At 35.2% G+C, this 14,170-nt stretch overlaps 1 protein-coding gene across 48 annotated transcripts in view; it reads right to left on the bottom strand.

Annotated features, from left to right (window-relative positions):
- The window catches only part of Rims2 (regulating synaptic membrane exocytosis 2), a 573,766-nt gene that overhangs the window by 262,976 nt on the left and 296,620 nt on the right, over window positions 1-14,170 (bottom strand). For 28 of the 48 annotated variants that reach the window (XM_074068974.1, XM_074068978.1, XM_074068982.1 and 25 more), the window contains 2 exons: window positions 3,282-3,490; window positions 1,703-1,822 (listed from right to left, as the gene is read on the bottom strand). In XM_074068974.1, coding sequence (XP_073925075.1) covers window positions 1,703-1,822; window positions 3,282-3,490 — 329 coding nt within the window. Of the gene's footprint in view, window positions 1-1,702; window positions 1,823-3,281; window positions 3,491-3,620; window positions 3,689-14,170 lie in introns of all 48 variants that reach the window. The other 20 variants (XM_074068988.1, XM_074068989.1, XM_074068992.1 and 17 more) reach the window with 1 other exon arrangement.

Raw genomic sequence — 14,170 nt, 5'->3', positions numbered from 1 at the left:
TTTTGGCCACTGGCAGCCCAGTTTTTCTACTTTCAAGTTTCTGATAAAATATCTTTTAGGAAAAGATGACCCAAGCCTTGTATGCACATATGAATAATAATAAAAAAAAAAGAAAAAGAAAGTACTGTTCAGAAAAAAATGTGGAATCGTTTGTATATCTGTAAGATACCGGTCTCTTACAAAACTAGTGCTTTGATTCAAATCGACCACCATTCAATCGATACGTTGACTGAATAGTAGATAAAATAAATGATAGTAAGAAAATCCATTGACTAAAATAAATAGTTTGCTTCTTTTCTAAATTGATTGAAAGATATCTGAAATTAAAACATCTTTGAGTTATCTTGTTCCATAGATTTATTCCACTACTACAGTAAATTACACTTAGTTGTAACTCAGTGAATACTAACTGATTAGTCCTATGTTTCCCTCTGAAAATTAGTATGAGGTTTTATGGGCTTATATCCTCATATAAGTATTTAAAAAAAACTGTCTTGGCTTAACACACTTCAAAAATAGCAACTCTGCGGCTATTGTTATTAAAATCTTATAATATGCCAGACATGGCACCAAATGATTGTATTATGCTTTATTAAACCTCATTTTAACAATATGAAAAATACTATTAGCCTCAATGTACAGATGAAGAATTTCAGAGAACTGTCATTCAGCTGGAGAGTGCAATGACTGAAATTCAAGCCAAGAGTTCTTAATCTCTGAATCTCACTGCTTTAACATTATACCGGGAGAAACTGGATTTAACTCCCACTGCTGTCACCATCTGATGACCATGGACAAATGGCACTTCTGCCAGCCTATTCTCATCTACTATAAGTACTGAAAAAGATGACACATGTCAAATACTCAGATGCCAAATGCATGGAACCACTACTAAATGTTAGCTGTCCAGTTCCATCTACACCCCGGTTTCTCTAATATCCGTTGTTACCATATTCTCCAGTACAACTTCTGTGGCAAAGGCTCAACTCTAAAACTCTTCTATTTGGCACAAAACCAAACAGAGCTCTATTTGCTGAATTTACCAAGAATTTTCTAGAATTATACACCGATATTCATGTTTAATCTCCTCACATAATTATTGTGGGGTTTCCAGACTTGAAAGACTATTCTCAGGGATGAAGACAGAGCTCAGTAGTACAGGCTTGCCTAGCATGTGCAAAGCCCTGGGTTTGACTCCCAGCATCACAAAAAGTGGCAAAACAACAAAAAACAAACGAGTAAATATTCTTTCTCTTGAACATATGCACAAACACATTTTACTACATTACAACAAAAACTATTTTCTAATATAACGCTATTTTCTAATGTAACGTACATATTACATTCTCCCAAGTTTGCATATTGAATAACTAAATAAAACTGTGATTTTAATATAACATAAACACAGAGACTGTAGGTATAGCAGGTTTGTTTGATCATTAAGTTTAGGATTCAAATTCTTCCTAACCAAGTTACTATCAATGTCTTCCCAAACTGTAGAGATGAGTATTCTTGTGGAATAATGACAATTTCTTAAGTAATACTTGGAAAATGAGCAGTTTGGGATAATGACTGACAGCATTTGAGATTCTTGAAAATGCAAACAAATGCCCCTAGTTGGTACAGACAGAAGGAGTTGTTAGTGTTTGCTTCCCCTGAACCTGAAGTAGTGCAGGGCCGCACTCACGCAGCCTTTGCGTACCTTTAAGCCAAGCATGGTTCCTGAGTCCCGAGGCACACTCCCATCTTTCAGACGCTTATTTAACAAAATTCGACCAATTAAGCGATCTCCGTCTTTGGATGGCTGCCAGGTCACAGGGTGCTGACATTTTTCATCAACAAACAAGGAAAAATAATGTTTTTTCATGACAAAAGATGTTTGATTGTATACTATTTTCAAACTTCAGGATTCTAATGTGGTATGATTACACAAACCAATTTTACATTCCAAAACATGGAACAAGGAGTTTATTACATTACTCTTACAATCTCAATTTTATAATTTCAACTTCTTTTCAAAAATCCAATTCTGTCAAATCCTTCAGTTCTCTGACACAATACTGAAATACAGATCTACAAAATCGGATCAATCTTGAAAATATATGCAAACACTATTTACAGGCCACAGATAAATTCAAAACTTTTTAATTAAAAAGATATACTGAAATTCTGTGTAATTGAACTCACTAAAAATGAGAATTTCTTCTTCAAACACTTTTAGAAGATTTTGAAAGATTTTCATTAAATATTAAAAGGTCAAATCATATTTAAAACATGAAATCTAAATCCATGACGGGGGCTTCTTTAAATAGGTTTCCAGATTGAAACTTTCCAATTGAATCTGCCTGGGAGAAACAGGTCTCATTAAAAAATGAGGAGAGGCACTATTTCTCATGTTTAAAATTTCATCTACTCTTTCAGATTTTTGATCTCCTTAGTAAATTGCCTTTAGCTGATAATTCAAAGGTATCTATTGTTACATAACCTTAAACATAATAGCAGTCTATTTCTTTCTCGTGACAGAATGGAGGCCCTTGTAAATAATGACAGCATTCTGTTATGAATAATGTGCTAAGTAACAAGACAAGTGATTTGTGTAATCATAGTAGTTTCACAGTCATCTAAAAGTAGCATGCATATCTTCGTGCAAAATTTAGCAGGCAAAGACAAGTTCCAGTCAATCACATCTGTATGACAGAAAGATTTCAAAATTCTCACTATACTAAAGGCAAAAATAATAAATATCAAAGCAGATGGCAATGGATTGAATACTAGTTAATACTATATTGAAATGCTATGACAATAAACAAAAGAACAAAATGACAGTGAAAGGGAAAAAAGAAAAACAACTTTTTCTGTGGAAACAGACCCAATTATCTCCCTTTTGCCTGGGATTCAAACTATTAGTAATTTAATTTTCATCCCAAGGAAAATATATGTGAGCAATCAAATAAGCCAATTCAAATTTTTTTATTATTTGTAGTTTATAATAACATTACAAAGTTCTCTCATGCAACCATAGACAAAACATTCCTTTGTTCCTAAGTTTTATTTTCATTTACTTATTTTTTGGTATGCAGTCAAACAATAAAAAGAGCAAAGCAAGCAAGAAGTTTTTGGTTTGGTTGGTTTTGTTTTGTTTTTCTTTTCTGCACCTTAAGAAATGCTACATTGACCCTTGAAATGCCCTGTCCTTTTAGTATGTTCTGTTTTAATGAGTGACAGAGAGCAAACGAAGACCAAATGAGCAGGTTAAAAGGCAGGCTCCACAATGTCAGTACCTTATCACTATGGCTATGCTCCTCGTTAAGGGTTGTGCTACTACAGGTATCTACCCCAGAGTCCTTAATCTGAGGCTCAGACCATTCCAAATCCTCTTCCAAAGAGTGGCCACCAAAGTACATCATTTTCTTTTGTCTCTCAGACCTGGTGTTAGAATCCGACAAAACTGCCTGCTCACTAGTTTTTCTTTTTCCCTTTTGACTGTCCCCTATAGGCGTGGGATAAAACAAAAACAAAAACAAAAAAGATACAAAAAAAGAAAACATGCAAAGGTGTAAATAAAAAAGGAAAAGTGAAATGATAACGGATATCAAATAGCAAGGCTCCACATGTCTCACCAAAGACATTGGGGAGGCCTCACTGCTATGCCAAGACGAATGCTCCAACCAGTTGTAATCCATGTCTCCTGTGAGAGCCAGACAGACAAGAGTGCAGTAAAGGAGACAGTGGGGAAAAAGGACAGAGACATTACAAACATTTCAAACTGTGTGACCCTGTCTGGTTTCAAGAACTTTGTCTGTAGCACTTATTATACATACCATGAAAAAGCTAAGATTTCAAGTGAATAAAATTTATAGACTGCAGAATTTAAGGCTTCTATACTCTAGACAAATCCTACAGAACAAAGTCCTGAAGGAAGAAAAAAAAAAAAAAACAAGAAACAAACAAAATAAAGTAGAAAATGCTGACAAAAAATAAGTGTTTTAGCTAGTCTGTTTCTCATGCTATAATTTTTTTCATGCTGGCCTAAAGACTTGAGATATTTGTTCTCCAAAGGTTGATGAAGATTTTAAAAATTAAACAGTGGTTTCCCAATAACCACCATTTAAAAAACCAAATACTTAAATGCTGTTCCTGGAATGCAGTATGATATTCTTTGTAATGATGAAACCTCCTCAAAAATTTGAATGGTTAAAAAAGTAGTTACACAAAAGATTTTTTATAAAAAAAAATGACAAAACAGAGTCATTCAATTTCTCTTAGTATAAGTGCAATAAACTTTACTTAAATATCATGATTTACTAATATTTCTTTAGTATTTCATTAATTTCATTTACTATTACTTTAACTTCTTTAATATTTACTAATATTTCTTTAATATTTAATTAATTTCATTTAATGTTACTTTAAAACAACTTATCAACTTTTTTCAGAAGTTGCATCCTTATAAAAAGTAAATTTTAAAAAATGTCTTCAGATAATTTACACAACTGGCAAAGAATGAAGATCCACTTCCCAAACTTAATATGCTTCTGGTTGACCTTTTATTTTAAAAGAACTTCTCTCTTGTCCACATACATATATGTTTTTAAACTCTATCCATACTTGATTTACTTAAAAATCTTTAAGGAAGACCTTCTATTTGCTGTCTATTGGGCTAAACCCAAGGATAAGGGGTGAGCACCAGAGTCACAAAAAAAAAAAGCACCAGAGTCACAACGAAAGAGTTTAATACAATCTGACTTAGATGTGAGAGTCAGCAAATACCTCCAAAGTAATGGTGCTTAAGACATGACTGAAAGATGTGACCCAGAGGACAAGTAAAGAGACAGACAAGTGAAAGAACATTCCCAGAAGAAGTCACACATGGTACTACAAAGGAACAAAGAAGCACCAGTAGGCCTGACCCAAAAAAAATGGGGGAGAACTCAGTGCTAAGTAAGCCAGTTGATGCAGCACAGAAGTTTAGAGAGGTCTTTTTTTAGGCAGTATTAAAGATTATAACTTTCAATCACAAAAGGATTTTAAGCCAAATACTAACATGATCTGGTTTGTACTTCAAAATGCTGAATTTAAGTACCATCCAGTTGAAAGGCATTTACAATAATCTCTCAAAGGTGATAATAGCCTGAACAAGGGCGATGGCAATACCCAGATGTGGTAGTTCACACCTGTAATCCCAGCTACTAGGAAAACAGAGATTAGGAGGATTGCAACTCAAGGCCAACGAGGGCAAAATGTTACTGAGACTCCATCACAACAAAGAAGCCCCACGTGGAGGTGCACATTTATCATCCCACCTGCATGAGAGGCCACAGGTAGGGGAATCGTGGTAAGAGGCCTACCTAGGGCAAAAGGCAAGACCATATCTGAAAAATAACTTCAAGTAAAAAGAGATACAGGTATGGCCAAATGGTAGATGCCTGGCATTCAAGTACAAGGCTCTAAGCTCAAATCCCATATTGCCAAAAGAAGAAAAAAGAAAGGAAAAGATGATGGGGATAGACATGGTGAAAAAAGGCAAAGCACCCTAGTTAACTCCCAGGCCATGAAGAACAGAATAAAAGGAAAGAGAATTTTTGAGATCGAAAAGGAAATTTTGAGATGGAAAACTAGAAGAAAAGCACTTTTTGCTAGGGGAAGACTTTGAAGAAATGACTCTACTCACAGAATCTAAAATACCATTGACTATAGGATTCATAAATTTCACAATTATAAAGTGATTAAAAATGTGTCTCAAATTTATTAAACATGATGGTTGATTCTGGATTCTCTTTGAAATGTCTAAGTTATTCAAGAGCTAGATAAGTGTTTCTCAAACTTTTTCATCACACAAATAAACAATTAGAATTTCAGTACAACACACTAGGATAAATGTCGGTGACGAGCCTGGGAAAAATTTATGTCCCTGCCTAGAAGGCTAATTAAAAACCTGAGATTATTTGTATCTCTGAAAACTTTCTGCCCTTTCAAAATACATTGTTATTTCACAAAAAAGTATTGATAAATCTCTGATTCATAGGGAAAAGAAAGAGTATGGAATTGTAAATCAAAATTCTTGACAGATTTGTATAAAGACAAAAGAATTCAGCTCAAAATTTCTCCTCTCCCCCATGCTTGTAACCCATCAGAAAGGCAGAAATGTGGTTTTTTTCCTCAGTAATAAGTAAGCTCTTTAACCATTTGAAATTAAAAAGTTAAAAAAAAAAGTCCTTGAGCTCGGGTGTGGTTCAAGTTGTAGAGTGTCTGCCTAGCAAGCCAAAGCCCTGAGCTCAAACCCCAGTACTGTCAAAAAAAGAAAAAATAATAATAATCCTATTGACCTAATAAAAAAGTGTCATTCATGACAGGCACTAAATAAAAAATTTGCTAAGACTAGTATCACTATAGAACTAAATATTATAATGACTGATAATCATAGAAAATCATTTAAGATTCCTATTTTATGTTGCTTCAAAGGACAGGGCTAAGATAATAAAATGTCTTTCTTTAGTAACAGTATAAAAATGTATTGATGGGATTTCCAGTTCTAGGACAAAAGCTAAAATACACAAAAAGAACTAAGTTGAAATTTTAGAGCTGAAAAATAACTGAAAGAAAAAAGTAAGTGGATGGTCTCCACTGCAGAACAGATAGGAGAGAGGGATGACTCAGTGATTTGGAAGGGAGAACAGAGAAAGTTCCTCAATCTAAAAGAAGGCAGAATTAGAATAAAAGATGAAATAAAATGAGCACAGGCTCCAGGACCCGAGAGGCCTGTAACAAAAGATATTCATATCATTGTAGTTCCAGGAGGGGAGGAAACAATGCATCCAAAAAAGTAGTCAAAGAAGTAATAGCTGGAAATCTCCCAAGTTTGGCAAAAGATGTTATGCCTACAGAGTGAAAATGCTATGTAAACCCCTGAACAAGAATGTAAAGAACCACCATCATAATCATTTTTTTCTTTAAATCTAACTAACTTGGAAGCAGCAAAAAAAGAAATAACACAGTACCAAAAAGGTAAAAGCAATTTGAATGACAGCACATTTCTCCTCAGAAACCTTGGAGCTCATAAGGAAGTGACACAATATTTTTTCAGTAGCTTAAATAAATGTTAATTGAATTCTAAATGTGATGAAATTATATTTAAAAATGAGCGATATTATCAGATACTGAAGCTAAGAGAGTTGTCGCCAGGAGACCTACCCTAAAGGAATAATAGCTAATGGAAATTTTGGAAACAGAAAGAAAGAAGGAGGAACCCAGAAATACCAAGAAGGAATGAAAAATATGGTAAGTAAGCAAAGATATTGGTTAAACACAACAGACTTTCCTTCTTTTGGATTTTCCAAATCAGGCTTAATGTTTGTTGCAAAGTATTCAATGTCTGATTTAGTTTTCAACATATATACAGGAAATATTTAAGACAATTGCATTACAGATAGGGGAAGGTTAAGGAACTTAGGGGTGAAAGGTTGCTACGTTTTACTTTAACTGGTTGAATGTACCCTCCTCTCCATGTTCCTGTGTTGAAGTCCTAGCATACCTGTACCCCACAATGTATTTTATTTGGAAATAAAACATTTATAGTGGTAGTCAAATTAAAATAAGTTCCTTAGTGCTATTCTTAATCCAATGTGATAGTGTCCTTGTAATAAAAGGGAATTGGGAGACCATTGGTGAGAGATTATGTAAGAGACATACAAAGGACAGAGGCCTGAGAGCAACTCTCCTACACAGATTTCAATGTTACTGGCACCTTTAGGACTTCTTCTAGTCTTTTGAACTTTGTGACAATAAATTTCTGTTGTTTTAGGTTACCTAGTTTGTTATGGGAATCCTAGGAAGCTAGTAAAGTGCTGCTATTAAAACAAAAAAAAATGTAAGCACTAGCAGAATGTGATATGTTGTATATATAAAATAGTACCTAGTGCAATTGTAAAAAACTATGAAATGCACATAGAATACACAGAATACATCTAATACACATAGACCAGTGAAATACACAAAGAAAATATTATAGCTACATCAAAATGCAATTTTAAAAATATAATCCAATAACCCCGGCAAGATAGGAAAAATCAATCACAAATGAAAAAGAGGAAACAAAAAAGAAGAAGAAGAAGAAGAAAATAGTGAACAACAGTAAAACTGCACACCAGCAGTCATCATGGCTATGTAGATGTGGAAATCCCTAGCAAAACATTAACAAACAGAATTCAGCAATATGTAAAAATAATTATGCACTACAGCCAAGTAAGGTTGATCTCTAGTTTATTTGAAAATTAATGCAAAACAAATTTATAAAATAAATTAGAAAAAACAGATGATCCTATGTATAGATGATTGATGCTGAAAATGCTATCATGATATAAAGAATTCAGATGGGCTGGGCACGGTTGGGCACTCTTTTAATCCCAGCAATGTAGGAGGTGAAGGTAGGACGATCACAGTCAGAGTTCAACCCCCTGGCAAAAGCATGAGACCCTACCTGAAAAATAAACTAAAGCAAAAAAAAAAAAGGCTGGATGCATAGCTCAAGTGATAGGGGCAACTAAGTTCAAACTACAGTATCACTAAAAAAAAAAAATCAGAAAATAAGAAATAGAGGGGGAATCTGATAAAACTGAGCCCATAAAACTTATAGCTAAACTCACACTAATGATGAAAGGCTGAATGCTTTATAGGAGGAGAAATTTCATCAAAAGGGGTATCTTCATTTGTAGCTATAAAAAATTAGAAACAACCAAAATATCCTTCAACAGATAAATGGTTACACACTGTGGTGGATCCACATCACAGCACACTACTTAATCACAGCAAGGAGAAAACTGGATGCTTACAACATGGATGGATCTCAACGACATTATGCTGAATGAAAAAAAACAACTCCTAGAATATTCTTGAGAAGCTGTTTTCTTAATGAAATCATGTGGTAAGTGATATTCTGATGTTTGTTAGTAGTTGGAACAGGTTGGGGACAGTGGGTGAGGAGATGTCACAATAAGGAGGCAGTATCAGGAAGATGCTCCTGGTGGTGGGGGAGCTCCATGTCCTCAGAGCAGTGACAGTTACACAAACCCACACAGCATAAAATTTCCTGGACTACAGCGGTGGCTGGGACCCACACTTTCTCTTGCTGCAGTTTCAGTTACCTGCAGTCAACTGTGATCTGAAATTATTAGTGGAAGATTCTGGAAATATGTAATTCATGAGTTCTAAATTGCTGTTCTGGGTGGTCAAATAGGTGTCCTCTCACTCTGTCCCCCCTTTTGTCCAGCACCTCCACACTGCACAAGCTACTCACCCTGTGACAGTTAAAAGAAAGACCATGTTCACATAACTTACATTACAGTGTAAGTTATAAATGCTCTATTTTATCATTAGCCATTGTTGTTTATCTCTTACTGAATTTAATTTAAATTTTATCATACATGTGTACGTAAAGGAAAAAAACATAGTTTATACAGGGTTTGGTGTTATCTGTGGTTTAGGGAGCCACTCAGATGTTCTCCCATCTCTTCCCCCAAAAAAGGTGAGACTGCTGTACACACACACATTTCCAGAAGCAGTTTCCTGGTTTTCATATGAACTATAATCACTGGTGGAAACTGAGTGAAAGGTTCATAGGATCTCACTCTATCATTCTTGAAACTTCCAGCAACCTGTGATTACTCAAAGTACAAAAGTTAAAAATACTGTGTCAACACCTTCGGAGATGGTCAACACCCCATCACTGGCAGTGTTTGAGGAAATGCCTACTGTACCACTTCTCAGATGCTATAGAAATGTTTCAGCTAGGAAAGGCACTAAAAGCATATGATCTCCTACCTCACTCAGTGATAGTTAATGATCCTACTAGGATAAGCTAAACATATTTAAATATTAAGACTGGCTAAAAAATTAAAAGATTCAGATCTTAGACTAAGGTTTTTTCTTTTGATTACTTCTCCTACAAAATACAAACTAACCTGATTGTGTATGCATTTATATTCTAAACAGAGACAAAACTTTGGATATTCTACCTACAATGTTTTCTTCTACAGTCATTAAATTAAAGCAGGAGCTTAACAACTATTTTATATCATTTGTTTTCTCAGCTACTCAGGAAGCAGAGATAGGGAGGATCATTGTTTGGGTACAGTCCAGGCAAAAAGTTAGTGACAGCCCTTCTCAACAAACAAGCTGCGTGTGGTGGTACACACCTGTAATCTAGCTACTTGGAAGGCATAGGTAAGCGCATCATGGTCCAGGCTGGCCCTGCAGGAAAACTGTGAAACCCTACCTGAAAAAGTAAAAAGGGCTGGGGGAATGACTCAAATGCTAGAGCACCCAACTAGCAAGCACACAGTCCTGACTTCAAATGCCAGCACCACAAAAATAATACTAATAACTTAAAAAATAAAGGCACAACATGTCATGACAGAGTTTTATATCTAGAACTAGAAAACTGATATTGAAGTATGGACCCCAGCCTGTGGTAATTCTGTGATTGGCAAGTTGCTATATACATTAGATCTCATTTTCTCAGAAATAAGAATATTTCATAGAAATATGAAGTTAACTGTAATAGCTCACAGACTACTCAGAGGTTTAAGTAAGGTAATCATTGTGAAAGGTCTTTGCAAATTGTAGTGTCACAACAGTGTTGATGCAATCATCACCATCATCGTTATAAAAAAATAGCCATAGCTTACATTCAAAACAGAGAAGATTCAACTATAATCTTTTTATTTTTCCCCTCATTTCTTTCTTGGTATTCTACTCTCCAACTTCTCAAGATACATACAATGGCATTTTCAAAACATGTTCCATGCACCACTGGTTCCGCAAAATGTCGATAGGGCTGATTAATTCAAAGGGTACTCCAGTCAAATAAATATGTAAAGCTCTGCACTAAATGTAGTTAAGCAGATCTCTTGAATGCAGGATTCTTTTGGGTTGTTTTGTTTTGTTTTGGTGGTATTGGAGGTTGAACTCAGGGCCTTGCACTTGCTAAGCAGGCACTCTAACACTTCAGCCACATCCCCAGTCCTTTATGTTATTTCTTTTTTTTTTTTTCCTTTATGTTATTTCTTGAGTAGGGTCCCATTTATGCCCAAGCTGATCTGAACCACGAACTCCGATTTGTGCTTCCCTGCCGAGCTGTGAGGCGCACCCACCACACCCAACCATTGGTTGAGATGGGGTCTTGTGAATTTTTGCCTGGGAGCTGGCCTCAGACTATGTGCTCCTCTCAATCTGCATCTCTTGAGCTCTTTCACTTTGTCTTTCTTTTTCTCTTTTTTGAGGAGTATGTAACATGTAATTTTACAGACTTAATTGAGACACAGAGGCCTCCTCAGGCCAATTGTCCTGGAGGGTCACTTTCACTCATAAGATGATGAGTAAAACTGATGATATCATTTTCCCTTCAAGGAAAATGCGTCCTGTTAAAGGAAAATTAAAGTCTACCTGAAAGCAGCTATAAATAAGGACTATCATGAGGTAATATATTGCCTTACAGGCAATGGTTTTCAAACGATATTCCATGGAGGTTTTTCAGAGGCAACTAATGCTGTGTGGACATGATACTGATTCCAGGGGGTGTCACATAATCCCCTTTATGGTCTCTGTGCCTTTGTGTGGGATCTAAGCAAGGTGATAGGATGGCACCCCATAACATCATTATATAAGACTCTGCCTTGCTAATCACTGTGTTCAGACACTTTCTGCTGCCTGGATGGAGCAAGCAGCCATGCTGGTGTGTGTGGCGAGAAACTGGTGTTATTTTATGCACCACTAGGTTGGATGAAACGCTGCCATTAAATGACGACAAGCATTAGATGGTAAGAAAAGCCCCTTCAAAGATGTTAGAGTGTGCAAAAACTGCCTTCTGAGGGTCAAAAAGAATAGCATTTTGTGAAAAAGTTAATTACTCAGAAAGAGGAAGAAATCAGTAGTCAGGAAATGCTCCAAAACAGAGGTGATGTTTAAAATGTCTCTTGAAATACATACTGAGGTTTTATTAAGAGAAAAAAAACAGATATAATACAGAGAAAAAAGCTGTATCAAACTATGGCTACTATACGAATATGCATGTTTGCAAAATGGCAGATAGTGGAATATTGGCAAATACCTTTTCTTCAGAACAATAGTCATATATTCCTTTACAATCTGGATCAATAGTTCTCAACCACTAAGTCATAACACAATTGTAACGTGTGTCACAAGCAATGCTACTGATGACAAAGCAACATAGTTTACAACTTATGTAATTTTTGAAATTTTAATTACCTTAAATCAGAATAAATACAATTTCCATCTACACTAATGCCTATCTCTTATGTCAGTGAGAGAGAAAGCAGAGACGTGAAGCCCAGATCACCAGGGAAGGAATCTGACCTGAGTGGACTTCTGCATCAGACTGTAAAAAAGTGCTGAGATTGTTCATCCTTATTAGCAATAAATGTGGGACAATGTTTTATGTATTTCTGAGAAAAAATAATATGTGAAATTATAACTGAAAGATGCCATAAATACAGGACTTTTCTTAAATTCAGAAATAATGAAACTGGGGGAAATACATGTGTCTCAGATCTGATGAAATATTGTACTTTGTTCACGGAAGGTTCTTAGAGAAAATTATGAATCACAAGACAAGAATGAGACTCCATCTTGTCCATGAACTGGCTTATGAACTTCAAGCAAATCATTTTACAAAGCTAATTATTTTGCCAAGAGTCCTCCCCTCTAACGTGATGTGATTAATGAATAAATGGGCTGACCCTTGATGCATTATACCCTAGTATGAAATCACTACTACCCTTGGGTAATTGTCCTCAATTGAGGCCCAGCTTCAGGTTTTTTGATATTTACTATGTTCCAGGGACAAGAATAAACACTAGAGTAGACAGTATTTTCCAGAATGCTGCACTATTACATATCTCATTACACGTGCTTTTCTTATGATGTTACAATGACATTCTCAAGGGTAAGGAGGGTGTCTGCACTCCCTTCCCTTGATCCCAGATCAATAGAATTTGGTAGAAGCCTCTTCTGAGATTATATTTAAAAGGACAGCATGGATTCTGACTCTTTTGCTGACTCTTTTGGGACATGTGCCTTGGGAACTGTGAGCCAATATGCAAGAAATTCATTTATCTGAATCTGCCAGCTATTGAGATGGGGGTAGAAAGAGAAGAAAGAGGGGGAGGGGAGGGTAAAGAGGAGAAGGAGAAAGAGGAGGAGTGCTGCATGCCACTAAGCTTTGGGGTAATTTGTAATAATGAGAATATGGACTCTACATGACTATCTTATTTAACCCTCACAACAATCACTTCAGCTAAATAGTAATGCTATCCATTTTACACATTAGGAAAGTAAAGTCAGGTTAAAGTAACTTGCCCATGTTACATCACTGAAATATAATGGAACCAGGATTGAAAGCCCGTGTAGATGTCTCCAGAATCCATATTCTTAAATCCTGCACTAAAACCAAATTGTGTGGCATTATTATCTTATAGATTTGATCCTGCTCAGTAACTACAAAGTCACATAATACAAATAAGCCTTCACTTTATTATATTAAAAATAATTCTTCAGTAATTGCTTTGTGACATATGTTTGAATAACCTTAAGAAACCATCTAAACATAGTTAAAAGTCAAATGCGAATACACAGGAATGAAAATCATCAGCTAATTCATTACTTAAACATTAGTAACTACTCCTCTTATCAATCAGAATATATTAATTTAATCTGAACTGAAGCAGCCTGAATTTCTTACAATCAGGATGAGGACCATCAAAATGTGTTTTCAGGTCAGGGAAGGGGACAGGGTGGAGAAATGACCCAAACAATGTATGCATATGTGAATAAGTGAATAAAAAAATGTGTTTTCATAAGTATGGGCAAAGTCTACTTATTTATTATTCTCAAGTTATTTTCCTGTACAGTTCTAACTTTATATCTTTTCTTTAACAACTTTTTCACTCATTAATATTCATTAGTATTTCATTTCATTAATATTATTTAATATATTCTGAGCTTTATAACTAAAGTAAGAAAATTTTCTTAAGCTAAGACATAACTGATGTGAATTATTTAATATTAGAAAAAGAAAGCTTTCATTTTTTTCATTCATTCACACATTCCTTGTAACACACATTTCCCATTTATTCTAAAAATATTCATTGAAAGACTA

The sequence above is a fragment of the Castor canadensis genome, chromosome 3 (assembly GCF_047511655.1).
Source record: "Castor canadensis chromosome 3, mCasCan1.hap1v2, whole genome shotgun sequence".
NCBI lineage: Eukaryota > Metazoa > Chordata > Mammalia > Rodentia > Castoridae > Castor > Castor canadensis.
Note: the sequence above shows the minus strand (reverse complement) of the source record. Positions and strands in the feature narration are given on the sequence as shown.